This window comes from Pteronotus mesoamericanus, unplaced genomic scaffold (genome assembly GCF_021234165.1).
Source record: "Pteronotus mesoamericanus isolate MK-2021 breed Mesoamerican mustached bat unplaced genomic scaffold, CSHL_Meso_final scaffold_533, whole genome shotgun sequence".
NCBI classification, from domain to species: domain Eukaryota; kingdom Metazoa; phylum Chordata; class Mammalia; order Chiroptera; family Mormoopidae; genus Pteronotus; species Pteronotus mesoamericanus.
Genome location: NW_026555320.1, coordinates 5,957,148 through 5,984,449, shown reverse-complemented (window position 1 = coordinate 5,984,449; position 27,302 = coordinate 5,957,148). Strand labels below are relative to the sequence as shown.

Genomic DNA, 27,302 nt, shown 5'->3' with positions numbered 1-27,302 from the left:
AGAGGCCACTGCGGCGGCGACCCATGCTTGGAAGGGTGGGAGGTTGAGTGACAGTGAGGACCCAGGAGGGGCGGCCTCAGCCCAGGCGCTCGCTCGGGCACAGCCTCCCCAGGACCCCGTCCTGTGTGAAGGGAGGCAGCCCCAGGGTAGGAAAACCCAGGCACCCCCTAGGCCCAGGGCCAGGGCCCTCCTGGGGTTTTGAGGTTCGGGGGTGCACGCCAACACGTGAGGCGGAGGAAGAAGTGAGGGTGCAGCAGCGGTGAGGCTGGGGCGCTGGGCGGGGTCCCCGCCGCAGAGCCCCATCAGCTGTGAGGGGAACCTGGCGCCGAATCTGCGCAGGCGGAAAACCCAGGATCGTTTCCTGCAGGGGGGGAGGATGTGGGGTGGTTCGTGCTTTTAAAAGCTCCCAGGTGGCCGCGTGGGGTCAAGGCTGGGGGACACGCCAGGATGAAGGCAGCGTGAGCGTGTGACGCTGTGGAGGTGACGGGAAGGGGCCTGGCCAGCGTGGCTGGCAGCTGACTTCCAGGCAAGAGGCCTGGGCGGGTGGCAGGAAGATGGGGGAGGGCGGCCGACCCCCTGCACCTGTGCGGCCAGTGCAGCTGCGCTGGAAACACAGCCTGTGGGGCGGGAAACACCCCGGGGAACTGGTGCGAGGCGGCGAAGCGCGCGGGAGAGGGCTCTCAGGGCCGAGGGCGGCCGGGCCGGCAAACGGTGCGGGGAGGGCCGGCAGCCGGAGACAGCACCGCCACGGGCAGCGTGCCCGCCCTTCCACAGGGGTCAGGGACCAGGGTCCCCGTGGGGAGGGACACGCAGTGAGGGGCAGAGCAGGAGCCAGAAGCGGGCTGAAGGAGAGCTTGCTTTTCTTTCCTTTTCAAATGCGTTGGTGTTAACAGTGGTGAGTAGCATTATATAAATTTCGGGTGTACATACAACTGTGTAGCAGGCTCCGTTCTGTGCTCAGCACCTGAGGTCTAGCCTCCTTCCGTCACCGTGTTTGACTCGTCACCTTCTCCTTCTTTGTCCTCGCCCACCCCCCACCCTCTGGTGACCACCCGTCCATTGGCTAGGTTTTCTTTTGCTGCTTTACGTCCTGCCCGAGGGGCATGGCACGTGTCCTTTCCTGCCGGCCTGGCCTCGCTCACTGTGATAGTCCCACGCTCCCCGTTGTAGCAAAGGGCCGTCTTTCCTTTTTTAAGGCTGCGCATAACTGCGCTGCGTATGCATGCCACGTCCCCACCTACCCAGCCGTCGAAGGACAGGCGCCCGGGCCTGGCTGCGTTTACGGCAGGTAACAGCCCTGCGGCAGGCCACCGGGGCCGAGCGGGACACGGGGACACGCGTGACGGAGGAAGGGCTGGCAGCAGGAGCGTGTGAGCAGCAGTAGGCCCGGGACGCAGGCGGGGACGGAGCCAGGTGAGGAGCGGTCGCCCTTCCGCCGTCCCCGAGAGGACATGGTGACCAGGACGGGGCGGGCGCAGGTGGCTGGGGGCCCTACTCTCGCTGGGAATGGAGGCTGAGGCAGCAGCTGGGAAGGAAGGGGAAGCGGGCGGCTGCGCTGCGGGGACGGCGGAGATGGGGGTGGGGCACAGGACAGAGCGCGAGCCCGGCCGGTGCCACGGGGACTCCAGTCGGAGCCTGTGCGGCCCCGCGACTGCAGGCCATGAGCCTGTTGCCCGGGGGCCGGGGCGTTTGCACACACTTGGCAGTACTGGCCACGAATGGAGGAGACAAGGGCTTTTCCATCCAGCAGCCAGAAACAGGAGGGCCCGTCACTCAAACAATTTATTTTCAGGACTATGCTTTTACTATAGATTAAACTTTAATATAATTTAACCGACATAGACGCTTCTGGAGACTCCGTAGGTACAACAGGGCGGGGAGAGGCAGGCCCTGAGGCCACAGCGCTCAGGCCTGAGCGGAGACCAGCTTGCTCATGCCGGAGAAGAAGGCCCTCTCTCTCTCGCTCATCGCCTCGAAGTGCAGCGGCCTCCGGCAGAAGTTGCACTCAGCTGAGGAGTGCGGCTTCAGCTCCAGCCCCACGCGCTTCCACGTGGCCAGCAGGTTCTCTGTGGGGCCAGGTTTCAAACAATTAAAAGGAATACATATCCAAGAGAAATGAAAATGTCCACCCCAAAACTTGAACGCAAATGTTCCTGGCACCATTATTTTCCTAACAGTCAAAAAGGTGTGTCTCAGTGGATTGAGTGTAAGCCTGCAAACCCAACAGTTGCGGGTTCAACTCCCAGGCAGGGCACACGCCTGGGTTGCAGGCCAGGTTCCCCAGCAGCGGGCACAAGAGAGGCAACTGAGTGATGTATCTCTCACATACTGAAGTTTTCCTCCCTCTCTTTCTCCTTCCCTTCCCCCTCTCTAAAAATAAATACAATATTTAAAAAATAAAACAAAGTGGGAACCCAAACGTCCAACCGCCAGCGGACGCAGGCAGGGCACTGGAGCTGAGGAAGGCTGTTTGGCACTAAGAGGGAAGGAAGCCCGGGTCCCGCTGCGGCCCGTGCGGCGCTGGAGAGCGCGGCCGTGAGGGCAGCCAGGCGCGGGACCGCACACTGCCCGGTTCCCGCCCGGGAGACAGGGCACAGCAAATCCAGACAGGAAGTGGGCCAGGCATCGCCGGCGCTGGGGAGAGGCTGCTGCCAGCTGTGGGGTTTCTCCCTGGGGTGACGAGGTGTCTGGGATCAGACAGTGGTGATGGTGTCTGCCTGCCCAGGAGCCCCCCGCCCTTACCCACAGTTTCAGTTGCCTGCGGTCAGCTGTGGCCTGAAAGTGTTAAATGGGAACTTCAGGAACGAGCGATTCACAGGTCTTAAATCGCACGGCCTCTGAGGAGTGTGACGAAACCCCGTCTCTTAGCAGAAGGGGCCAGGTGCGGGGCTGGCCAGGTGGGGCACTGCCTCAGGGACCGCGCAGTGTCAGGGAAGGGACAGGAGAACAAGGCCATCCTCCAGAGGCCTCCCCCTCCCGGGCAGCGGCCGTCCCTGGTGCCCTAAGTCACCGGCAGGGGGCACTGGGCACACTGGGTGGACCAGCAGGCTCCCTCAGAGCTGCCACCGTGACTCTGCAGCTTCTGGCAGTGAAGCCACCACCTAAGTGGCGTTCAGAGTGGCGCACCCGGGAACATTCCTGGTGACGGGGACACCGTGAGGACCGGCCTGCAGCTCTGCGGGGGCCGGGGCGGGGGGGCGCTGCAGGCACTCACCGAGGAAGTAGCCCATCATCTGGGGGGTGTGGTGGGGGGTGGGCGCGATCCGCAGCAGCTCCTCCCCCCGGGGCACCGTCGGGTAATTGATGGCTTGCACGTAGATGTTATGCCTGCTCATGAGTTCGTCACAGATTTCTGTGTTTTTAGCGGCATCTGCCACCTGAGTTTGAAGACAACAGAAGGCCAGGTCAGAGTAGGACGGTCCGCGGCGTAGCGGAGGCGCTGATGAGCTGCGCGGCGAGGCTCAGCTTGGGCCAAGCCGCACGCGCCCGGGGAGCAGACGGAGAGCGCACACCGCGAGAGGCGGGCGCTGGGTCTGCCGCCAGGCTCACGTGGGGACGGCGGCAGCTCTGTGACCGCAGCTGGTCCGAAGCCAGGGAAGTGCATATCCCGGGGGACGGCGCTGTATTAACTACACGCATTCAGGTGTGACACCAATAGCGTTACTGTTTGCAGGGACACATGATACCTATTTTGAAATGAACTGAACAGGAAGCTGCACTGCAAAGCGGGCCAAGCACCGGCTTCCAGAGTTCGCCAGGCACAGGCTCCGGAGAGGGACCCTCTGCCCAGCCCACTGGGCTCCCAGTGAGGCAGCCTCGGAGAGGGGCGGGGCCACGGCTCCAGCCCCAACCCAGGGCGGGCTCTTACCCGGACTGGAATGATGTGACTGGGGCAGTGGACGACAGGGAGGCCGGCGTCCATGAGCATCTGCCTCAGGAGCTGGACATTGCGCTGGTGCTGGCGGCGCAGCGCCCGCCCCTCGGCGCTCTTGAGGATCCGCACGGACTCCAGGGCTCCGGCCAGCAGCATGGGCGGCAGGGAGGTGGTGAAGATGAAGCCAGCGGCGTAGGACCGCACGGTGTCGACCAGCGCACTGGTGCTGGCGATGTAGCCTCCCACGCAGCCGAAGGCTTTGCCTGGAGCAGAGGAGGCAGTGGCTTAGCGCAGGGCAGCCCTGCGGTGCCGCAGAAGCCCTGGCACATCCTCTTCTCTCTGTCCCCTTATTCTGCCCTAAGACTGAAGGGACGGACGTCCCCCCATCTCTGAAAGGGAACAAACTGAGGAAGCTTATGAAGGGGTCTCACGCAAGGCATGACCAAGGTGGGGCCTGGTCCCAGGGAGCCTGAACATCCCGCAGCTGCCTCTCCCACTCAGTCTGTGGTTCGCCTGTGGTTCACCCACTGCCCAGGCCCGGTCCTGAGCTTGCAGCTGCGCATGCGCCTGGAACGGGCCTCTTCGCTGGGAACGGGGGTTGGGGGGCGGTGCGTGGCATAGCCCTGGAGGTTGGACTACAGCCCAAGGAAGCCACTGAACTGCTTCGGTGGGGCCAGTATTATTTCCTGGTTAAGTAAACACAAAACTTTGACAATCAGCTTTTCCAGATGCACATGAAAACGCAGAACCTGTTCAGGTGGACTCAGGGCCAGCCTCGTTCTTCAATCCTCGTTAAGCCCCTTTATGTAACCTGTGTTTCAGGTTTCAGGACCAAGGACTCCAGGTCCTCTGAGACCATAACATCACGTTCTGTAATTAGCCTGCTTGCCTGGCCCCACGCAGGGCTGGGGGGACAAGCTCTTACAGTGGGAAATCTCTCCCAGCCCCTCTCCCTCCCAGTGGCCACCCTTTGTCGGGGCCCACGCCACGAGAGCGTGTCTAAAGAAGACAGCCGCTGGGATCCCGACGTGCTGGCGAGGGCTTGCTCCTGTCGGCGGCCCCCGCCCTCCGGCCCGCCCGGGTCCGCCCGCTCCGCACCAGGGCTGAGGGACGCTCTTCCCGGCCTGCCCTTCCTGCACCAGCTGCTACAGGGGCCTCCGAGTGCCTTACTATCTTGAAATCCTCAAATCTGTACGAATTACATTTCCATCTCTTTAGCGTCGTATAGACAAAGAGAATGTCAACAGGAGCTATTTCCACACAATTCATTTACTTTCTCCACAAAAATGGAGGAAGCTGCTATTGTAATCACTAGTCTATGGATGAGGAGCCTGCGGCGCTGACTGGCCAACAGCCAGCCCAGGGTCCCGGAGCCAGGGAGCGACGCGGGCAGCGCTCATGCCTGCAGGCAGCACGGCTCCAAGTCCGGCCCCAGGAGACCCTGCCTCTCGGCGACGAGGAGCGGTGGAGACACACGGTGGCTGGGTGAGGGCGCGGTCCCCACGTGGCGGGCACAGAACCTGCGGGTCCTGGAGGCCGCTGAGACCAGTCCTACGAGGGGCATTGGAGGCGCAGCGGGCAGGCTGTAGCCATGGCGTGTGGCAGGCACGACACCATCGGGGACGAGCCCGACAGCGGAGACAGCACCGCTGTTGCGGAGGTTGCGAGACTCGCTCTGATTCCGGGAGCCCAGCCTCCTAGTCCCAAAGGGCTCTGCTGGGCTGTGCCACCGCCTCACGGAGAGAATGAAAGCTCACCCCAACGGGGCCCCGGCTTCCTGCACCCTCACCCAGCCCTGCCAGACCCGGGCGTCCCCGGACCCGCTGGACAGCAGGGTTGGCGCCGCGTGCAGAGGACACGTACCGAGCGTTCCGGAAATGATGTCCATCTTCGGCATGACTCCGTCCCGATCGCCGATCCCGCCGCCTCGGGCCCCGTAGAGCCCTACTGCATGGACCTCATCCACGAAGGTGATGGCGCCAAACTCGTGGGCCACGTCACAGAGCTCTTCCAGCGGGCACACCGCCCCTGGGGAGAGACACGGCCGCGCTGAAGGGCTGGGCGCCTCACCAGTTTCCACTCTGGTAAAGGCCAGAGCAGGGTGACTGGGGTTCTAAGTCTCATTTACATGCACTTCCCCAGCTTCTCAATCTCAGGGTCCCAGAGCTGAGTAGGAGCCACAAGGGGGTAGAAAATCTACATTTACCCAAATCTATACAACATCCCTCAACTACAAAATCCTAGCAGAGAGCTGAACGGACAGAAATTGCAAAAACAGAAGAAACACAGTTTTAAAGAACTCAAGCCCAGTTTTTCATTCCAGGCTTCAGACTGGCCTCTGTTTGGACTCACCATCCATGGAATGGACAGTTTCAAACGCTACGATCTTGGGGACGGCGGGGTCGGCCCTTTGCAGCAGCTCCCTGAGGTGGCCCGCGTCGTTGTGGCGGAAGACGTGCTTTGGCACGCGGCTGTTCCGGATCCCCTGGATCATGGAGGCGTGGTTCCCGGCATCGGAGTAAATCTCACAGCCTGCAATGACAAGAATGGCATTTACTGCCCCCATACCTGAGTTACGTCACGTCCCAGGCAGGCCGGGGCAACAGACGCTGCTGCCTTTGCCCTGTCGGACAAGCTCCCAGACCGACGGAGGCCACGGGCGCGGAGGCCCTGCAGCGGGCCCTTCGCCGCCTCTCGGTGTGGCTGCCTCGCTCCAACTCGGCCGGAGGCTAACTGCAAGCGATTAGGGGAGCCTTCCACAGGGCTCTCGTGGAATAAGAAGCATGTTGACAGCCGTCAGCCAGAAGACGGGCCCTTCCGACACGGCTCTCCTCTGGTGTCGCGTTCGGCTGGGACCGAGGATGCGCGGGCAACATGCACGTCCTCCGGAGCAGCTGCTCCCAGACACGCCTCTTCTCTTCCCTGTCTCTGGTAAGCTTTCTTTGTTGTCAGTACTCCCCTTTCGTTAGCCCCGTCCTCCGAAGGGGACACGGGCCTAGACCCCCGGCAGACGCCTGAAACCACCGCGGGTATGCACCTACGATGAAGTCCGATTTACAAATCATGCAACTCCACGGGTGGAAGATTCTTTCTTACTGTAGATCTTAGCCATCTCAGTACATGGCCTTTTTCCTCAGGTCAAGAACTTGAGCTTCTGCACTTAAAGGGGGTGCCTAGGGTTTCTCTTTGGCATATCTCAGGGGCCTGCACCCCCACTCTTGTGCTTGGGGGCCATCACTAACAAGGGTGACTCAAACACAAGCAGTGCACTACCTTGACAGGTGATCTGATAACTAAGACAGCCACGGAGTGACTGGGGGCTGCAGCGTGGAGATGCTGGGCAAAGGGATGAGTCACACCCACGTGGGACAGAGCAGGACTCACGAGATTTCATCCCACAACTCAGAATGTGCAATTTAAACCGTGAGTTGTTTCTCTCTGGCACTTCCCACGCAGCGCCTTTGGGCTGCCGCGGACCACAGGTAACAGACCCCAGGGGGCACGGTCCTTGGCCCCGCCCAGGCCCCCACCTGGCATCATCCGGGCCAGAGTGAAGAGGGTGGAGTCGTTGGCCACGAAGCACGAGGAGAACAGGAGGGCTGCGTCCTTCCCGTGGAGGTCGGCCAGCTCCCGCTCCAGGTCCACGTGGAATTTACTGGTTCCAGAAATGTTTCTAGTACCACCAGCCCCAGCACCATGCTGCTTCAAAGTGTCCCTTAAAAAAAAGGCAGAGGGAAAGTAAGCCTCACGGTGCGCACACTGCGCGAACCCCCGCCCTGGGGCTCCGGGAGACAGACGCCTCTGTTGGTCCGGGAGCTCTCTCACGGGCAGTCGGGGGCCCGAACTTTGCCTTCAGAGAAGGGAGAAGCTGGCAACATAGCGGACGATGCCTCCAGGGACCATCAAGTGTCCACTTAACCGTCAGTTGAGCACTTAGTATTAGCTGAGTTCACTTGCTAAGGTTTCCTTTCTCTGACAAACGTCGCTCTCCACTAACACAGCATCAGTCTCTGGAGGGACACCGGGAGTGGCAGTCGCCTGAGCCCTCTGCCCACCAGCCACACAACGTCAGGACAGATCTGTCACTACACCCCAGGCACGGCCTCTCCTTCATGCCTCCTTGGAGGGGCTGACGAGCAGCCGTCCCCAGTGCCCTGGGCCCCGGCAAGCCTCCCGAAGGGCATGAAGGAGGGGGCCCACCACCCTTTCCGGTGCTGTTCTGAGCGGCCTTCCCCCCCGCGCTGCTCGACTTGTATTTCTCCATCCGCAGCCATAACCAAGGCTGCCTGGTGTTAAAGGCCCGCTTGCTCGCTCGCTCGCGGAGTGGTGCGAGGTGCACAGACAGGCGCATGATGAACCTCCTACACCAGCTACTTGCACATCAGGTTTCTTTAAAAGTCACCTGCAGCCATCTGTCCCGGCTATGAACAGCCCTCTGCTACGGCCCACTGTCGGCCGCGGCACCCGCTCCCAAAACAGGGCCAGCCCCGGCCAGTCGTCTACGTCCTGCCACGTATCTACCGTCGGTGGAGTCTGAGAGCTGAGGGCCACTTACATGACTGCCCCACACACCCGTGGGTGGCGGCTCATGCCCAGGTAGTCATTGCTACACCAGACCGACACCTGCTTTTTGCTGACGAGGGAGTCCGAGTAGTCGTCTGCCATGGGGAAGAGGTGTGCCCTCCGGTTCACAGTTTTGAAGACTCGATAAGTATGGTCATTTTTTTTCTCATCAATTTTCTTCTCAAAGAAACGATCATACTGGAAAGTGGAAACAGCTGAAAACACAAGGAAACACAGTATCACCTAATGGTTAAGAAGCACGTCTGGGCTTTGGTGCGAGACCTGGGTGCCCATCCCGGCTCAGTCACTTGGCAATGGGGAGGTTCTGGGCCAAGTTACTGCACGTCCTCGTCCTGAGACCGCGCAGGGCGAGAGCTGACCGCAGCGCCTGGGTGGGGCAGGCGTCACGGGGCGGGGCGGGGCGCCGGCAGGACGCGTGCTCAGCGCGGCCAAGGGTGCCCACCTGCATCAGGCAAGGGGCGCGTCTCTTAATCCGCACCCCACACACAACTTGGTGTTTAACCGAACGCGTGTTTAAGGTCCAAACTCCTCCACATCAGGCAAAGGACACTGAGACTTACATTTTGGCAAGTTATCCTGAAGTAGGTGGGACACTCTTTCTGGCCTCTGCTTTAGCATCATGTCCTGGAAGTTCTTCAGCAAACCACTCGGCTCCCCTCCGCCAGTCACGCTAATGATGCTGGGGTTCACCGAGCCCTGGGCAACCTCTGTAACAACAGTAACATGGCAAAGGGGACCGACGTTTTCTTGGGAGTTCACCATACCACCCAGGCTCGTTGGCACCAATAGCTGGCCACCTACCGGGGCCACAGTCAGCTGTAGCTGAGTGTAACTCTTCCTTCTAGTGACTGTGCAGCCAGAGTCGAGGCCTCCACCGGCTTTGGTGGACGCTGAAGCCCGAGGCTCTCCCGCTGGCTGGTGAGCCTACCCCAGCCCAGCCCGCCCAGCCCCGACCCCGGTCCGTTTTCATCACAGGAAACAAGTCCAGCCAAATGCATCATTTCTGCTGGTGACGTTTCTCAGGGACCCTCGGTGTCTATGGGGACAGCCTCACTGGGGTTACAGCTGCCACTCAATCACCGTCAATGAGACACGCAGCTGGCGAGTCCCAAGACCATCACTTAATGCGGCAATGTGTTTTTTGCCTTTACTCCCACCGGATGATGGAAAAGATAGAGAGGCATGGGACGGCTCATGCCTGCAGGGTGTTCTCAGAAACCGAGTGGTTGCTTTAAAAGCAGGTCACATCCCACACACAGAGCCGAGAAAGTCCCCCATTGCGCAATGTGGTCCTCTGACTGTCTCAGTGACCTTCCTTCGCAGCTCTAAAAGAGGAAGGTGTTCACATAAATACTACCCTAATAATAGCTTGTAAATAAATCTGGGGTCCACAAGAGCCAAGAGGACGCCGTCCACTCCCGGGGCCTGCGCCCTGTTACCTGTCCTCACGGCGTGCATCTCCTGCACGTCCTCCTGCAGCTCCAGGCTGGCTTTGCGGACCACGCTGCTCCCCCGCTGACTCATCTGGGCCGCCAGGAAAGGGCATTTGCTGGCGGCGCCCTGGCTCGGGGCTGTGGGCGGGTGTCCGGCGGGCCGCGGTGTGCCCCCTGGGGCCTGCTCGGATCCACCCGGGGCCGACGGAGCCTCAGCTCTGGCAGTTGTGTCCTCTGCAGGGGAATGGGAAAACTGAAGCACCGGATGTGGCGGCACGCCACACAGAACACCACCTGTTTCTCTCTCTGAGGCCCCAGGACAAACTTGATACTTGCTCCGCCCCACCATCCAGGCGCACGTTTATTTTCAGCCCATCCTGCCAGGAGCCCGGTCGCTCCCCTGCCTCAATGGAAACAATGTTCCCATGAGGTGCACCGGCGAGCCGCCTGGCACCGGTACTTCTCACCCGACCCACTAGAGGCAGCGGCCTTTCCTGGTTCCAGACAGCCTGGCCCGAGTGCACGCAGCTCGTTCCAGGAGAACACACTCTCAGGGGTCATTGGAAGTGCGCCTGCAGTGTCCTCTCTGCTAATATTGTCTGAACAGGTTCTTTTTTGTGTTTTTAGAATTTGTTTATTTTTGGAAAGCGGGGAAGGGACGGAGGGGGAAAAGGAAGGAGAGAAACAGCCGTCTGTTGCCTCCCGCACGCACCCCCACCAGGGACTGAACCCGCAACCCAGGCACGTGCCCTGACCAGGAATCGAACCGGTGACGCCTAACCAACTGAGCCGCACTGGTCAGGGATCTACACAGATTCTTCACAAAAAACTTGCTGTTTCTTAACAAATACACTATTGGTTTTCTTCTTAACAAAGGAAATTAGGCAAAGGGCACGTCATTGGACTGCTATCGCAGAGAGTACAAGCTGTGAGTACGTCACAGGCGCACACGTCGTCCGGCAACACTTCCTCATCTACGCGTCAGGGTTCTCTGACGTGCACCGGGGCTTCTAGTTACACTGACTTCGCTCTCCCACTGGGCAAATTCATTCACCTTCCTTCTAGAAAAGCCTTTCGTCTTTCAGGAGTACTCCTGTAAGTCACAGGCCAGTCTCTCCTACAACTTGGGTAATATGTCGCAAAGACACTTAAATTCCTCTGTCCTGGCCTGTGGCTCAGCAGGCTGGAGTGTCGTCCCGAACATCAAAAGGTTGTGGGTTCGATCCCCGACTGGGGCATATACGAGAGGCATAAATAAGAGCAAAAACAAATTGACATCCTCTCTCTCTCTCAAATCAATAAAGCATACCCTCGGGGTGAGGATTAAACAAAACCTATAAAGAAAAATAAAAAAATTGCTATGACATTCACTTTATTCATTAATACCTAACATTCAACATAGAAAGTCTAGAGAAAGAGAGAGTCTTATCATTCAAAATAGCCATCGCAAGCCCTGGCCGGTACTCAGCTGGCTAGAGCATCATCCCAATGTGCCAAGGTTGTGGGTTCCATCCCTGGTCAGGGCACAAACAAGGATCGACCAATGAAGCACCAGTCAGTGGAACGATGTGTGTCTCTCTCTCAAATCAATTTTAAAAAACATAACATTTGCCTAAGTTTGGGTCTATTATCTTTTTTCCCTATGTACAAGTTTAAAAAGTGTTTTTCTTATTCGGCAGGTGGCTGTTTCTTCTGCTCTTCTCACTGTAAAGACCTGCCTGACCTCGCCCAGTCTGTGAGTGCCGTTTGTGCTGGCTGCGTGGTAGCCTGTCCAGCAGACGAGCCCCCTGTGACACGGCTGCCCCTCCAGGGCTGGGGACGCAGTGGTACAGGAGGGTTTTGACTGTTTAGTCAAAAAATAACTCCTGAACAAAGGTCAAGATAAAAAGAAACCCTACAAAGGACGAAATCCTCTCTACTTAAAGAAGAGGACGTTCCCTCCTCACCTGTCCCCACCACGAGAACACACCCTGCAGAGCCTGTAAGGAAGAGCATTCTTCTCTAGGATGAGGTGGAACCTGAAAAGCTGCAGCCTCCCCTGGCAGGGCCAGACCCAAACTGCATACAACTCTGATCTCCTCATTAAAAACAAAATGCAAAAAAATTGTATATAAAATAAAGACGAGTGTTAGATGATCGTACTTAGCAAGCTCTGTACGATCCCACTTACTTGAGGTTCCTAGAGTAGTCAAGTTCACAGAGACACAAAGTAGAGTGGAGTTTGCCAGGGGCTGAGGGAGGGGGTGGGGAGTCAGTGTTTAATGGGGGACAGAGTTTCAGTTTTGCAAGATGAAAACAGTTCTGGAGATGAGTGGTGGGCAGTTGCGCAACAATGTGAATTACTTAATGCCACTGAACTGTACATTTAAAAATGATTAACAGAATATTTTTTAAACACTAAAAACAATTTTTAAAAGAACCTCAAAAGAAAAACAAAAAAAGATTGAGATGCCAAGTTTTGTTACATGCATTTTAACACAACAAAAAATTTTAGCTCTGACCGGTGTGGCTCAGTGGGTTGAGCGCCGGCCTGTGAACCGAGAAGTCACCGGTTTGATTCCCAGTCAGGGGACACGCCTGGGTTGCAGGCCAGGTCCGCAGATGGGGGCGGGCGAGAGGTGACCAACTCATCTATCTCTAGCACATCGATCTCTCTCTCCCCCTCCCTTCCCCTCTCCCTAAAAGTAAATAAATAAAATTAAAAAATAATTTTAAAAGGCAAAACAGAAGAAAAAAATTGCAACTTTAAAACCCAAAAGCTTCCTCTCAATTTTGCTACAAACCTCAAACAGCTCTAAAAACAGTCTGTCCCGAGGCAAAAAAGAAAAGAAAAAAAAAAAGGCCAAAGGGCCAAGCAAGCCCTTCTGAACGCTGGCTAGAACAGAACATGCCCACTTTACACTTTCGTGAACAGGACACTGACCGAGCACTCCAGAAACCGGCAACGTGGGCCGCCGGCCACCGTTTCACCTTTAAAGACGGGAAAACTACAGGCGCCTACCTTGAGAGGTGAGGGTGACAACGACATGAGACAGTCCACACAAGAACTGAGCCTAGTCCCGCGCCACCCCCCTGGGTGGCGCCCCCCATCACCCCGGGGCCCGGAGCTGCTTCGGGCCTGGAAATGCATGGAACCGGCTCCATTGCCAAGGACACTCACTCCCGTTGGCCGGAGGGGTTTCCCGGGCCTGCTGGCCGTGCACTGCGGAGGCTGACAGGGCCCGAGGGGCTGGCTTGGTCACCACGTCCATCATCTTGGGGCAGTTCTGGGCGTAGATCAACAGAGACTTGCCCGCCTTCTGCAGAAAGGCCTGAGGCACTCGGGACAAGAATGGGCAGCGGCGAACAACAGCTTCCATGTCCGGGAGGTGCACTGATCCTGCAGAAAGATGAATGATGTCAATGCTTGTTAATAATAACACAAATACAACCACAAGGTCCCTGGGTTCAGGGGTCACCCGTGGTTCACAGCAGAGGTCCTCTGGGATACCAATCAGCCTCACTCACAAATGTCTAAGCACAGCACTGATGGGAAACTCAGTGAAGGAGTGGTGGCCACACTCAACCCAGGTCCCCCAGAGTAACCCGGGTCCCCACTATACAAGAGCACTTGCAAAGCAGCTCTACCAAGTGGGGTAGGCACTGATTAACACACAATGGGTGCGACATGAGGGACAAGTCGGGAACAGGTTTGGGAGGTGCGACGCTTCTCCAGGAAGATGCACACATAGGACACTCAGCCCACACCCAAGGAGAGAAGGGAGGCTAGGGAAGAAGCCGCTGTCATCCACGCAGGCAGGAAGGGCTCTCTCGGATTCTCCACCCTCCCAGACCTGGGCGGCACCCAGCCGGGCCCTGGGTCCCTGGGGCTGGCTCTCCCCAGGCGCTGGGCACCGCTGAGAGCAGAGGGCGCCTAAGGACGCGCCGTCGGGGGCCTGGCGCGAGGCGGCAGTCCAGGACAGGGGGAGGTCAGAGGTTAACCGGGATCGAAGGCCCGGGAATAGCCGGGTGGGGGCTATGAGAAGGGAATTCTGAAGCGGCTAGTTACAGGGGAAGGTCGGGAGGCGGTCGAATAGGCCGAAGGTCTGGGAGGCGAACATTGACCCCAGGGCGGCAGGTGACCGGGGCGGTGGGGGATGGGGTCCCAGCGCCCGGGGCAGCGGGGTCAGCGCGGGCTGGTAGGGCACGCGGAGCCACGGCGTGCGAGCTCTCACCTGCGCCGGTGACTCTGAGGAGGCCGTGGAGGCGGTGGCGGCGAGCACGCAAGCCGACGCTGGTATCCGAACGTTGCCCTTGTCCACACAAGACGCCTCCGGCCACGGCCGCTGCCGCCCTAATATAGAGCAGGAAGGGCCCGCTGCGCATGCGCCCTGGGCTCCGGCGGCCTCTGCGCAGGCGCACCGCGTCGCGGTTGGGGAGTCGACCGCAGAGCAGACACCGGTGGGCCGGGCGGGCCCTGGGTCGCGGGCGGGCGAGAGGAGGGGCAGGGCAGTGGGCGGACAACCCCCTCCTGCTTTTCCAGCCACTGCTCTAGGCTTCAGAGGCTTGTCCCCCGCCGCGGGCCACCGAAGGGCTGAGTCAGAGGACCCGTGCCGCTGGGGCCGGCCGGGGGCTAGAGGGATGTGAAGTCCGGAGACTGGGACGCCGGAGGGCGGGCCAACACGGGGGTCCTCACCGCAGTATCCCCCAGCCAGCTCCCCTTCCCAGTCGCGACCGAGGGCCTCCTGGAGGAGGTGGGGCTGGCTTGCCCTAGAGTGGAGGGGTCCGGGGTGCTGTGCAAGGGGCTGGAGGTGGGGACCTAGAGGTGAGAAAGAGGAGGAGGTGCAGAAGCGGAAGGAGACCCGGCTGTGGCACTTCCTGGACCGAGATGAAGGGGCTTAAGCTGATGCAGAGAAGGAGCAGGGCTGGAAGGAACCCACACCCCCCACAGCTCTGAGCGCCTGGGCTCAGGGGGGCGCAGGGGGGAAGCACAGGGCTGACATAGGGTTTGACACATATTAGTTACTTTTTAAATTTTTCATCGTGGGCTGTCCAAAGTCCCTCGCGGGTCACCCTGGGCACTGGCTGGGTGGCGCAGGCTCCATCCCAAAGTTGACTGTCCCCCAGACCACACCTGCAGGGCAGAGCTTGGCAAACCCCTCTCAGGAATGCCAGCCTGGCCGCCTTGCTCCACGCCCTTCCCAGCTGAGCGGAGGCTGGGTTGGTCTGGGCGTGTGCCAGGCTCAGGGCTGCCCTCGTCCACGCTCAGGGAAAGGGCTATCCAGGTTGGCCTTTCCTTAGCCGGGCCTCAGTGGCAGTGACCAGGCTGTGTCCAGGTACTTTTCCCATTTCCTATCTCTGGGTCTCCAGCCAATGGTGAGGCAGGTGAGGCGAGTCTTCACTTTCAGAGACCGCATCTGGGGCCAGAGAGGCACTAGGGCCAGTCCAGAGGCCCTGATGAAGACCTCGGCCTGGGAGTCCAAGGCCCCACTCTGCCCCTTCCTGCTGAAGGGCCCTGGGCAGTGCCCATCAGCGGACGGGAGTGAGGAGAAAACGTCCGCACTTGGAGTCAGACCCAAGTCCATATAGAAGTGGAAACAGGATAAAGGTGATGTTGAACATGCTTTGCCTGTCTTGGCCTCACTTTCCTTGTCTGAGCAATGGGGTCATACCCCCGTCCTTCCTGCCTCACGGGGCTGTGGGTGTGACCCAAGGCAAAGCAGAACCAAAAGAACTGGCCAGTAGAGCTGGACGTGGCAAGGTTCCCACCCAGGCCTGACTCTGGCTTGGCCTCGGACAGGCTCCAGCCCCTCTGAGGCTGGGTTCCCTTGTTGTGGGCTCTCCCAGCCCCGGCACTTGGGGTTGGCGGGAGGATCAGGTGAAGTCATGGGTTCCAGAGGCTTATTGTATAAACCAACAAGTCTCCAGCCCTCCGGGAGTTTCCTGTTTAATAGAAGGAAAGGTTGGGAAACAAACCAGACTCTCAGGGCAACGAAATAGGATGTTGTAAATAATTCCAGATTGAGGAGGAGGCTATTACTCCAACAGACACTGAAGGAGGGGCAGAGGGGGATTGTCAACTGCCAGGAAGGCTTCGGAGCAGCAGCGGGAAGGGCGGAGCTGCGGGAAGGGGGTGGGTGGGTGAAGCCTCGAGTGGGAAAGCCCCGGGCCAGTCCTCGGGGCCCTGCGAGTCGTGAGTCAGCCCCAGCTGCTGGGCTGCAGCAGGGACTTGGGGCCAGGAGGTCAGCCTAGAGAGGCCGCGGGAGAGCCCGAGAGCTTCCCAGGGTCAGGGCTCATGACCACCGCCGGGGCGCTGGTCAAAGAGCATACTTGCAGGCCACACCCCTTTGATGCCGGCCCAGGAATCTGCGTTTTTAGCCCGGCCACCCTCCTGGTAATGCGGGGTGGAGTATCTTGGGGTTCCATTTTGAGAAAGTGGTTTCCACTTGGAGACCACGAGGGGCGAGGGTTGAAGCCATGAGCTGTAATCCTGGCCGTGCCCCTCTGTGACCCGGGCAGATCGCCCGGCGCCCTAGGCTTCCATTGTTGCCTCTGCCTCTCGGAGCCGGGCGCCCGCGCTGGCAGAGTCCTGACCCTCTGCTGGCCTTGCTCAGGCTGCTCTCTCCCCTCTCCCTCCTCCCTTCTTTTTCCTTCTTTCCCCGCAGCCTGTCCTCCCTCCCTCCCTTCTGTCCTCCTCACTCCTGCCCTGTTTCCCTTCTCAGAGCTGCAAGATGTGCTCATCTTATCGCCCTGGCCCCGGGCAGGGAAGGCCAAGCCGCTGAAGTCAGGCGAGGCTGGGCCCCATGCTGGGATGACGCTGGGCTTGGCCTCCACCCCCCCTGCCCCGCCCTGCGTCTGCGTCAGTGCACCGTCAGGGGCTCCTGCGCCGAGCGCTTGCCGAGCGGTCAAGGCAGGAGGAAAATGTCAACCCCTGCCCCGGGATGCCACCCTCTCCCACTCTGGTCCCCCGGAGTTATTTTTAGCAGTGCCCCTCTGAGGGTCCGGGAGCTGGGGGACTGTGAGGTGCTTTCCTCTGCACCTCAGTTTCCACATGGGTCAGCAGGCGGGAAGCCCCGCAGCCACCCCCTGCAGGAAGCCCGAGGGGACCCAGCCCGTTGTGAAGGTGGACAGTATCTCCCGCCTGCGCAGCTGATGATCACTGTGGGATTGGGCCTGGGGCCAGCCCAGAGTCCCAGCTGATACCCACAAAGTGACTGTCAGCCTAGGCTAGGGCCTTCACTTCTCTCTGGTCCTGGAGGTGCTCTTAAAGGCCTGCCCTCACCCCTTCTGCCAGAGGGGGAGCAGGAACAGAGGAGGGGGAGAGTGAGCGAGGCTCAGGGATGCGGCGGCGCCGTGTGGACGGGGAGAGAGCCCGGGCCGTGAGTGCAGCAATAACAGCTCGATTCAGAGGTTCGGCCTGGTGCTGTGGTTATGTAGGTAACCTCAGCTCCTGGAGCAGCAGGCCAGCATGATGGTCAGCCCATGTGTGGGACACGGGTTCAGAATGCTTAAGTAACTTGCCCGAGGTCACACCGCCAGCGAGCACAGCACATGCCTGACCTCTGCCTTCCAGTCCTAGCGCACCACCAAGGACAGGGCCAGGAGCCGGCAGAAAGGAGGCTGGCGCTGCGTCATGGGTTCCAGGTCTCGGTGGAAGTGGTCCGCTGCTCCGGGGGAGGCGGGGCAAACGCCCCACTGAGGGCCAGCCAGCCCAACGCAGTGGAAGTCACCCACGTTCAGGAGCCTCTGCGCGGCCAGCCAGGGCCTCGGGGGGCAAGAGTTCTTCCAGAGTCCACATGCAGGAGGACACTGCTCTTCCCTGTCCCCTGTAGCCAGGCTGGTGGAGGCCACCTTCCACCCTTTTCTTTCTGTCCTTGGGGTGCCCCTTGGAAGGAAGAGGGGGCCCTAGGCTCTGTGGGGTTCTGCCCTGCCCTCCAGAACTCACTCCCCGCAGTGGGAGCAGCTCTTCCCCGCCTCCTCCTCCAGTGCCCACATCCAGGCCGTCCTTTTCCAGCATTAATGGCGGTTCCGGCAGCCACAGCCCCGGGCAGCGGCGCGGCGCGCTTTCCTGTCTGTCTCTCACTGCCCTGCCAAGTGGCTCCCAGCTCCGGCCTTCGCGCTGCTTCGCCTTGCGCAGTGGGCACAGCCTCTCTGAGCCCCGATTTCCTCGTGCATGAAAAGGGAGCTACACTTTCTGCAACAGTTAACTGCTACGTGTCAACTTGGCTAGGCCAGGGACAGATGGGGCGCGGTGTCCGTGGCTCGGCCAGGCGCTGGCTGTCGCCATGCAGGAGTTTTGCGTGTGACTAACGTCCACAGTCAGCCAAGGAGTTTTCCCCATGTGTGGGCCCTGCTGCCAGCCGGCCGGAGGCCTTCGGAGGGAAAACAGTTTCCCTGGAGGGACTTCCCCAGGTGCAGAGACCAAACCTTGCCTCCCAGCCACAGTTACCAGCCTCCATGATCTCATGAGCCAACTCCTAAAATAACGTGGAAAAGCTGGTTCCGGTTCTCAAGCGCGGACTGATCCATTTTTCTCTCACGGGGCAGACGTAGGGGTTCACTGACACGCTGTCTTGGTGCTGGGGGCAGGCTCGGGGTATTAGCTGGTGGCTTCGGATGCGGGGACTGAGGTTGGAAGGGACTTGTCCCAAGATTCGGAGCTGGGGTCAGAATTCGAGCCGGCTTGCCTTCCCTCCCCTCTCATGTGTCCTTGCCCCTGTCACTTGCCTTCTTGCCAAGACCCTCAGGTCTAGGTGCCCAAGTAGCTACAGGTGGCTCCCCTCTCCAGGGGACCCCTTTGTGTCTAAGGCCCTCAGGCCAGGGCGGGAGGTGGTGAGGGGAGGTGAGTTTAGAGTTAGCCGTGGGGGCCTGCTGGTATTGAGTTAGCAGGTTCTTATGCAAGCCCAGCAGGCTTGTGACACGCCCGCGCTAGAACTGCTGGGGTCCTGCTGCGGGCGTCAGAGTCCTTCTGGGGCAACCAGCCAGGAGCTGCGGCCAAACCGCCACCCCTTGCCGGAGGCGCTCCCTCTGCCCCGTTCCCCACCCTGCACACCCAGCAGGCTAATCCCGGAAGCGCGGCTCTCACCTCCGGCAAGCCTTTCATCCAGATTTTTCTGTGAGCACTTTGAATTCTTTTTTTTTAAATAAGAAAAACATTGACTTGAATAGACAATATTTGTACAGGGAAAAATGGGAACAGTAGGCCTGGCAGGGCAAACAGAGCAGCGCCTCTCATCTGCCGTTGCCTAGACAACCGCCGCAGCCCAAGCCCCTCCTGCGCCCAGCACTCCTGTGACCGACACCCTGTGTCCAGACCTGCTCTCGGAAAACACACGCCCCCCCGTTCGCTCCTTGCTCTTTGTACGTGGCACCATAACATCGTGCCCAGCACCAAAGAGGCCTTGGACGTGTCCGTCACAGCGCTAAAACACGGGCCAGGTGGCCGGGGTGACAAGGCAGAGGAAGGGGCAGGCCACGGAAGATGGGCTCCGGCTCCCCAGACCTTCGAGGACCCTGAGGAGGGGAGAGCGGAGGAGCCGGAAGCCCCCAAGCCCTCACCCAAGTCACAGAGGCTGGCATAGCTGGTGGGAGGGGGCGTTGAGAGCAGCAAAGGCGGCCTGGGCCCAGCTGAGGGCCCCCGAGAGCCAGCCAGGAGGGTCTGTGCTCTACAGGTCTGGGATCAGGGACAGCTCTGAAGCCTTGGGGCTCGACCCCAGCTGAGGCCGACCCTGGGGTTCAGGCGGGAGGACAGTGCCAGACCCAGGCCGGGGGGCGGGAGCGGGGGAGCCCTGGGGAGGCGGCGGGGGGGGGGGGGGAGGCGCACCATGACATTTGCCCAACCTCCAAGCCCATCATGCTCTGCACAGCTGCCTGGTTGTGACAGCAGCCCAGAGCTTCCCTCCAGTTAACGGCCGCCAGCCCACCCAGCCCCGAGGTTCCTCTTTTCCGAGGTACCCGCATGGAGATCTGTGGGGACTTTGCCCTCACTGCTCTGGCCTGCGGGGGCTGGTGGGGTCCACAGAGCTGGGGGTTCGCCAGAGGCGCTCAGTGAGCGTTTGTGGGAGGGAGGGGGGAGGCGCAGGCAAGCAGGTGCGTGCGTTTGTGAATGAATGAAAGCACACGCCCGCTTGAAGACATGCAGGTCCTCCGGGCACGCACCGCACGCGCGCGGGCAGGTGTTGAGGTTCTCAGGCCTGGAGATGAGGCCGGGTGTGGGCAGGCTGAGTCCGCACAGGGGCCGGCGTGGGAAGGGGACGCAGCTGGCCAGTCAGCATGCAGCCCAGAGATGGGCAGGGAGTCCGAGCGAGGTCGCTTACCGGGCACCTGGGGGCGAGGCCCTGTGGGAACCTGCCCTGGGGAGACCTGTGAGTGCCCACAGCGCGCGGGCGCCCTGCCACCGCGCCTCCTCTCGCCCACGCTCAGCGCACGTGGGCCCTCCCAGGAGCCTGTGCAGCCTCCTCCACGCCTCCATCTGCGCCAACCCTGGGGCTGCCGTCCCTTGTCCTGGGTCTGGCCTGCGGACGGCGCGTGCGGCCAGGCCCACAGGCTGAGGCCCCTGGAGCCAAACTGGGGCAGGGGCTGCGGGAGAGACCCCAGTGCAGGGGGCAAGTCGCCCACCCCTTGCCTGCCCCCCTCCCGCTGTCCCCTGTGGCCAGCACGTGGAAAGGTGGCCGTGGCCGTGCAGCGAGACGGATGCCCCCACTCTGGATCCACGTAACCACTCATACAAAATAGCTTTTCGAAGTCCTGCCTGTGCCGTACGGACACAAAGCTGCTGGCAGCTCTGAAGTGACAGGTCAAGCTTTCTTAGGGCCTGGTTTCCGCCAGAGCAGCCTGCTGGGCACCTTCGCTGGCGCTGACCCTGGATAGTCCTCGCACGCACACACCGTCCGAGGCCCACAGGTGCCGGGGCCACCAACGCCCCCCCATGCCCAGCCGCTGTCCTCAGAGGCATACGCGGCTGCCAAGTCGCCCTGTCACAGGGAGACACATGAGGACAGCCACAGGCACCATGGTTGTGGCATTGTCATCCACGGTGTCACATCCGCATGTGTTGAGCAGTGCAGGGTCACAGGGCTGGGTACGCTGGATCACCCCTCATCCTTACGGCCACCCCCGACCCCTGCAAAGAAAGGTGCTCACTAGCTTCCTGGGATGAGGCCTCACCGTCCCTTCTCCCCACCTCCCCGCGTCCCTGATGAGGTCAGGACTGGCATGAGCCCCGACTGTCCCTCAGCCGGCCGCTCTGTGGCCGTCCTGCTCAAGGCTGGCCTTGTGGCCCTGTACCCCGCCGACTGGCAGGGACCCAGGGAGCCCTGGGGCGCACGGTCAGTGGCATCACGGTCATCGGCGTCACTGCAGCACTGCCTTCCTTCAGGGCCTCAGGTTCTCTGCGTGTTTGATAGGGGACGGACCTACTGGCTCCAAGTCTCTCCCGGCACTCGCAGTGGGGACAGCTCCGATCCTGTGGCCTCGCCGGCACTCCCTGGTCCCTGGACTCCTTGGAGTAGGGCCCTTTGGCCCCTGAGTCTCTACTCCAGCTCATGGCCGGGTGCCCCTTGCTGGTGAATAGGTCCCCGGCAAGGTTTCCTTGGAGCGAAGGACCACAGCCCAGCCATGCCCGGGGCCTCCGAGGGCCCCCACGCCGGCGCAATGCCTGGCTGTCCGCGGCAGGGCCGGGGAGCGGCTGCCCGGCTTGGAGACAGGGCAGGCAGGGCTGCCGGCTGGGGACCCATCCACGCCTCCACGAGGCGGCACGTCCTCAGCAACAAGAGCTTCTGTAGAAGCTGCCTGTAGCTCAGCCGCAGGCTCAGGCACAGACGGCTCTCAGCACCTGGGACCGTCGATATTTCAGAAAGAGCAAGGCCTGGCCTCCCTCCCCTTCCTGTTCCTGATCTTCCGAGACCCCTGGGGGGTTCCAGGGCAGCCCACGAGTAAGGATGCCCCCTCCCCAGGCCTTGGGAAAGGTCAGTGGGTTTGTGAATTCCCCCAATCCACTCAGGGGCACCATTCTGTGCACTTAGAGATTCATGCGCTTCCCAAAGGCCAGGCGACTGGTCACTGCATGCCAGGCACAGTTTGCTGAGGGAGGGGTGGGGGGATGGGGCAAGAGGAAATGTCAAACTGTAACTGAAGTAGTGTTTGTAGGTGTGCAGGGTGCTTAACAGGTGTTTTCTGGGAAAAAAATGTTCTGGGGTTGAGTAAGGAAGATGTGTTATGTAACTCGGGTGGGCCGAGCAAAGGTGAGCCGGTGTCTTGTTCGCGGTTCCGGCGGAGCCTCCCTGGGGCCGCGGGCTGCCGCAGCAGTTAGAGGCAGCAGGGCAGGGTGCCCTGAGAGGACCGGTCGTGGGAGTCTAGTTCCCACACCCCCACCCCGCTTTCTCCTCCGAGGCCCTGGTAGTGAGAGCGATCAAGGGGTCCCGGCGACCCCTGAGGGCTCTGCACCCCACCCCCGGGCGTGAGACTCAGCGGGGCACCCGAGGACCTGCACTGCTCCAAGCTCTCGGGGCTGCGCCGGGGCCACGCTTGGCCAACCGCTGGCTTATTTCAAGTAGTCGCAGAGGACTGTTTCAAGCAGAGAGTTCCTCCTTGGCTCCCAGTCCCTGCTGGGCCTGCAGGCCCACCCACCCGGCGACACCCCCAGACACTGGCTTTGCTGTCCCTTAGGCCCACCCAGCTCGGCCTTTGTGGTTGCTGCCCCCCGCCTCTTGGTTCCCCCACTCCCATCCTCAGGGACCCCACAGCCGCCGCAGCCCTGCGTGTCCGGGCCGAGGCCAGGGCCAGGACATCTTGTGCACAGCGCTGTTCCCAGTGCTTGGCAAAGGCGGGGGATGAGGTTCAGGGGGCTCTTAAGTGAACGGAGCCCGGCAGAGCTCAGGGGCCTCTGGCAGGGCCGAAGCCTGGGCCTCCCCAGCCAGCCGGGCCTGAGCAGCTGGGGGCCCTCCCACACGGGGCACAGAGCGGGGCGCTCTGTCTGGTCGGATGCCAGGTCTGATGCCCTGGGTGGGGGTGGGGGGAGAGGAGAGGTGCCCGGGCTGGGGTGGGCAGCCAGGCTCTGGCGCTGGTCCCCCGAACCTTATCAGCGCCGACCTGCACCCCACCCTTGCAACACTCCATGTCCCTGGCGCGCACCCCGGGGTCATGGCAGTGCAGATGAACCAGGCCTAGCCAGCTGCCCGCAGTGACCCTGGTGAGCTCAGAGGGTGTCCTGAGACAGGGCCTGGCCTAGGGACGACCTTGCTGGGCCGCTGGCAGAAGGGGGCTGGCCCAGCCCTGCCTGTCTGACTGCCAGGGGTACGGCCTTGCGGGCAGAGGCGTGAGAGCGGCGGACGCCCTCGGGCCCCCGTGTGTGTGAAGGGGGGGTGGTTGCTCAGGGCCTCTCCTGGGGTCGCTAGAGCCTTGTTTTGTGTCCTGCCTCCCCCCACAGCGGCTGCGCTGGCTGTGTCCCTGCTCCGCCCCCCTCATCGAGCCAAGGCCGCAGGTTCGGGCTGCCCGGGGGCAGGGCCGGCGGTGGGCGTGTACTCAGTATCAGTGGTGACCTTGCTCAGGGCTCCCAAGGAATTTTCTGACGAGCGAGGCTTCGATGTGGGGTCTTGCTGCCCAGGGAGCCAACGCAGGGCCCTGGATTTTCCTCTGAATGGCTTTGCTTCGTAGGTGGGCTCAGGCCAAGCCCCCAGGTCACCTGTTGGGTCCTCCTGGGTGTAACTCCTAGGGGGGTCTGGCTTCGCGCATACCCACACCTACACGTGTGTGAATGTGTGCGCGGGTACTGGCAGGAAGAGCCCCCCAGACCGAGCTCTGCCACCTGCCCCCTCCTGTCCTTCTTTTTTTTTTTTTAAATCCTGCCCTGGCTGGTGTGGCTCAGTGGACCGAGTCCCAGCCCGCAAACCGAAAGGTCGCTGGTTCGATTCCTGGTCAGGGCACATGCCTGGAATTGCGGGCCAGGTCCCCAGTTGGGGGCATGCGAGAGGCAACTGATTGATGTATCTCTCTCACATGATGTCTCTCTCCCTCCCTTTCCCTCTCTCTAAAAGTAAACAAATAAAATCTCTTTTAAAAAGTCCTCACCAGAGGATATGTTTATTGATTTTTAGAACAAGAGAGGGAGAAAAAAAATAAATGTGAGAAACATAGATCAGTACACACCCTGATCGGGGATCAAACCCATAACCCAGATACGTGCCTGATTGGGAATCAAATACGCAACATTTTGGTGCGCAGGCGATGCTCCAACCAACAGAGCCACCCGGCCAGGGCCCTGCCCCTCTTTTTAAAGCTCCAGTTTGTTGAGAGCTTACCATGTGCCAGGCTGTGGCTTAGTCCTTAACAGCAACCCTGTGTCCTAGGCTGCTGAGTGAAGGAAGCAGAGGGGAGTGACGCAGCCACCAGCCAAGGACGCCGGGGCTGCCGGGGAGGGGAACAGCCCCGCCCACACCTCGATGCCTGGCTTTTGGCCTCCAGGCCTGCGAGTGAAGGAACTTCTGCGGAGAGTACCTGTAAGCCTCCCGTGTGTGGCGCTTTCTTGAGGCAGCTCCAGGAGGCTGATACACCTCGCTTCTGTCATGATCCCCACGCAAGCTCCATTTTACACGAGGGAATTAGGCTCAGTGGGGTTAAGCTCTTCCCCCAGTTACGCAGCAAGTCAGTGTTGCACCTGGGATTAGAACCCGGGTCGGCACGAGCCCACTGTCTCCCCAGCAGACCCCCTCAACGGGTCACCTCCGTTGACTCCGCCCCGTGACCCCCTCCAGCACTCCCCTACATGCGTACACAGCCTCACAGGAGACCCCGTCCCCTCCCTGCTGGGGGTCTGCCCTGCTAGCTCCCAAAGACTCTTCCAGTACCCGGGCTCCCCCAAGCTCCAGCTTCGCCTCCCTCCTCCCCCCTTGCATTGGAACAGTCTGTCCTCTTCTCTCCGATCAACCTACACCGTACCTGTGTTCCCAGGTTCAGGTCGCTCTGCTCCCACCGAGAAGCTTCCCCTGATTAATCCCTTCCCCTTCTCTCCCGCTGAGAACAGGCCCTGCCCATCACAGACTCTGCTGCAATCTATCAGCAATCTCATGATTCATTTATTTATATGGCAAATATTGATTGTGCTCCTACCCTGTCTGGGTCCTGTGCTGGGTGTAACAGTATGGTCACATCTGTTCCCCAGAACTGACATTCTCAGGGGAGGAGACAATGAATCAACAAGTCCGATGTGTCAGAGGGTGATGAGTTGCCAGTAGAAACTAAAGCAGCAAGCCCTGGCCGGTGTGGCTCAGTGGGTAGGGAATCGTCCTGCAAACCGAAAAGACACGGATTCATTCCCTGTCAGGGCACATGTCTGGGTTGTGGGTTCGGTCCCCATTTGGGGTGTGTATGAGAAGCAGCGATTGATGTTTCTCTCTCACATTGATGGTTATTTACTTTTCAGGCAGAGAAGAAGGGAGGGAGAAAGAGAGGGAGAAACATCGACGTGTGAGAGATACATCCACTGGCTGCCTCTCACATGCCCCCGAACTGGGAACCCGGCCCCCAACCCAGGCATGTGCCCTGCCTGGGAATCTAACAGGCAACCCTTTGGTTCACAAGCTGACAATCAATCCACTGAGCCACACCTGCCAGGGCAACAAATAAGATCTTTAAAGAACAAAATAAAAATGTAATACACTGTAAAAAAGAAAAGAAAGCAGGGCAGAGGAAGGCGGTTGGCATTTTCGGTAGGGTGGTCAGGGAGGGCCACGCTGAGAGGCTGGCATCTGAATGAAGCCCGGGGGGCCATGGTGGGTTGAGCTGAGAGGACACTGGGCCAACAGCCAGTGCAGGAGCCCGGAGACAAGTGTTTGGCACATTCTTGCTCAAAGAACTGCAGGGAGGCTAACGTGGCTGCACCGGGGGGCGTGGGCCGGGGGCAGGGGGCGGGGGTAAGGGGTGCAAGCAGAGGCAGAGAGCTGTGTGATATGACTGAAAGCAAGTACGAAATCATGTGGGTTAAGTGGCGGCTCAGTGTCAGGCTGTGACCTGAAGTAGCAGCTCCTGAAATCCTCCCTCCCCCACGGTGGCAGGATTATCGTAATCGCTTTACAGCTGAGGACACAGAGAGGTGGTGTGACTCCTGCTAGGTGGCCCGGCCCAGAGGGGGCTGGGCCTGGAGTCACCTTAGACCTGCCTGCTCCTGGGACTGGCCCAAGCCGCCCTGCCCCCGGCAGGTGCTGTGCAGGCTGACAGCGCCGACGGGGTTTCCCAGGCACAGGTTCCGCGGGGCTATGTGGGTGCCCGCGATCCCCGCCTCTCCTCCTTTCTCTGCCCCACCCTCTCGGCCCTTGGGTGGGTGGTGGTCTGGGGGTGACGACAGAGAAGGGGGCTCTCATAGCGGGGCCTATCTGTGAACTTTGGACCCGGACAGAGACATCCCTGCCACAAAGGGTCTTGAAAATGAAGCTGGCTTCCAGCCCCCCTCAACGTGGAGGTCCCCCCAAAACTGAGGTTCCTCCGACAGTAAGCTCCCCTCCACATGGAGGCCCTAGTCAGAACTGGGGTGTAACTGGTTGGAGGGGACATGGGGTGGGGTCTGCTCAGTCAGAAAATAGAGGCACTGACCTTGACTTACGCAGGTTTTGCCTGCCAGTGGTGGGTCCTGGGTTGTCTGTGATGTTGGCAGAGTCGACTCATTGTAGGTTTTTTTTTGGAGGATAAAGGAGCAAGAGAGAGTGAGGCAGCCCCCGCTCCTCCTCCCCGATGAGTAAGGGCAGAAGATAGCAGGACCTGGAAAGGCTAAGCAGGGCGAGTAAAGCCTTCCAGGGCCTCTCGTTGTGAGCAGACCTGATGCTCGCAAACCTCTTACAGGAGGGTTTCTCTAAGTTCAGTTTTGTAAATTACAAGCCCCTGCAGACCAACGGTGTTCCATGGCCTGAAAATTGCCCTTTGAATAGTGTTGAACAATTCCAGGGGGTGAGCGATACTGTACTTGTTTTAAGGAGCATTTCACAGTATCTAAGTTAAATGAGCTTGGCCATTTCTCACATAGCGAAACCAATTCCACACCAGACCATGGTGAAGACTGGATAGGATATAGCTCTGCCTCTCATGTCTGGCGCTAGACCCTCAATGTCAAAAGGAGAGGCCCGTTGGCCCACATCCCAGCTCCCTGCATGGGCGTTCCTGAGCTTCTCGAATCAGGTGCTGGTTTTCAGGTCCTGTATTTTATCTTAGGTCTCAGATGTAGTCAAAGACCTCAGGACCCGGCTAGATCATAATCAGCTGGGTCGGGCCAAGCCAGCCTGTCCAGGGGAGATGATGGAAGCGTGAACAACAAACGGCCTATGTCATAAACCCAGCAAACTATCAGGGGTCCCATGGAAGTCCCGACAAGCTCAGTGACTAAAAGTAACCACACAGGGCGGTCTGATTGTAAACTGTCAGATGGACAGGCCATGGCAGGTAGTCCT

The 27,302-nt window shown here is 60.1% G+C and overlaps 1 protein-coding gene across 1 annotated transcript; it reads right to left on the bottom strand.

Moving 5' to 3' along the window:
- Positions 1–1,800: 1,800 nt before the first annotated feature.
- Positions 1,801–14,239, bottom strand: ALAS1 (5'-aminolevulinate synthase 1). The gene is made up of 11 exons (XM_054594519.1): positions 14,106–14,239; positions 13,052–13,270; positions 9,898–10,125; positions 9,019–9,165; positions 8,430–8,652; positions 7,405–7,589; positions 6,227–6,406; positions 5,738–5,902; positions 3,869–4,137; positions 3,215–3,377; positions 1,801–2,066 (listed from the first exon to the last, which is right to left on the bottom strand). Exons 2-11 carry the CDS (start codon positions 13,248–13,250, stop codon positions 1,906–1,908), a joined length of 1,920 nt encoding a protein of 639 aa, XP_054450494.1. The 5' UTR covers positions 13,251–13,270; positions 14,106–14,239; the 3' UTR covers positions 1,801–1,905.
- Positions 14,240–27,302: the final 13,063 nt, after the last annotated feature.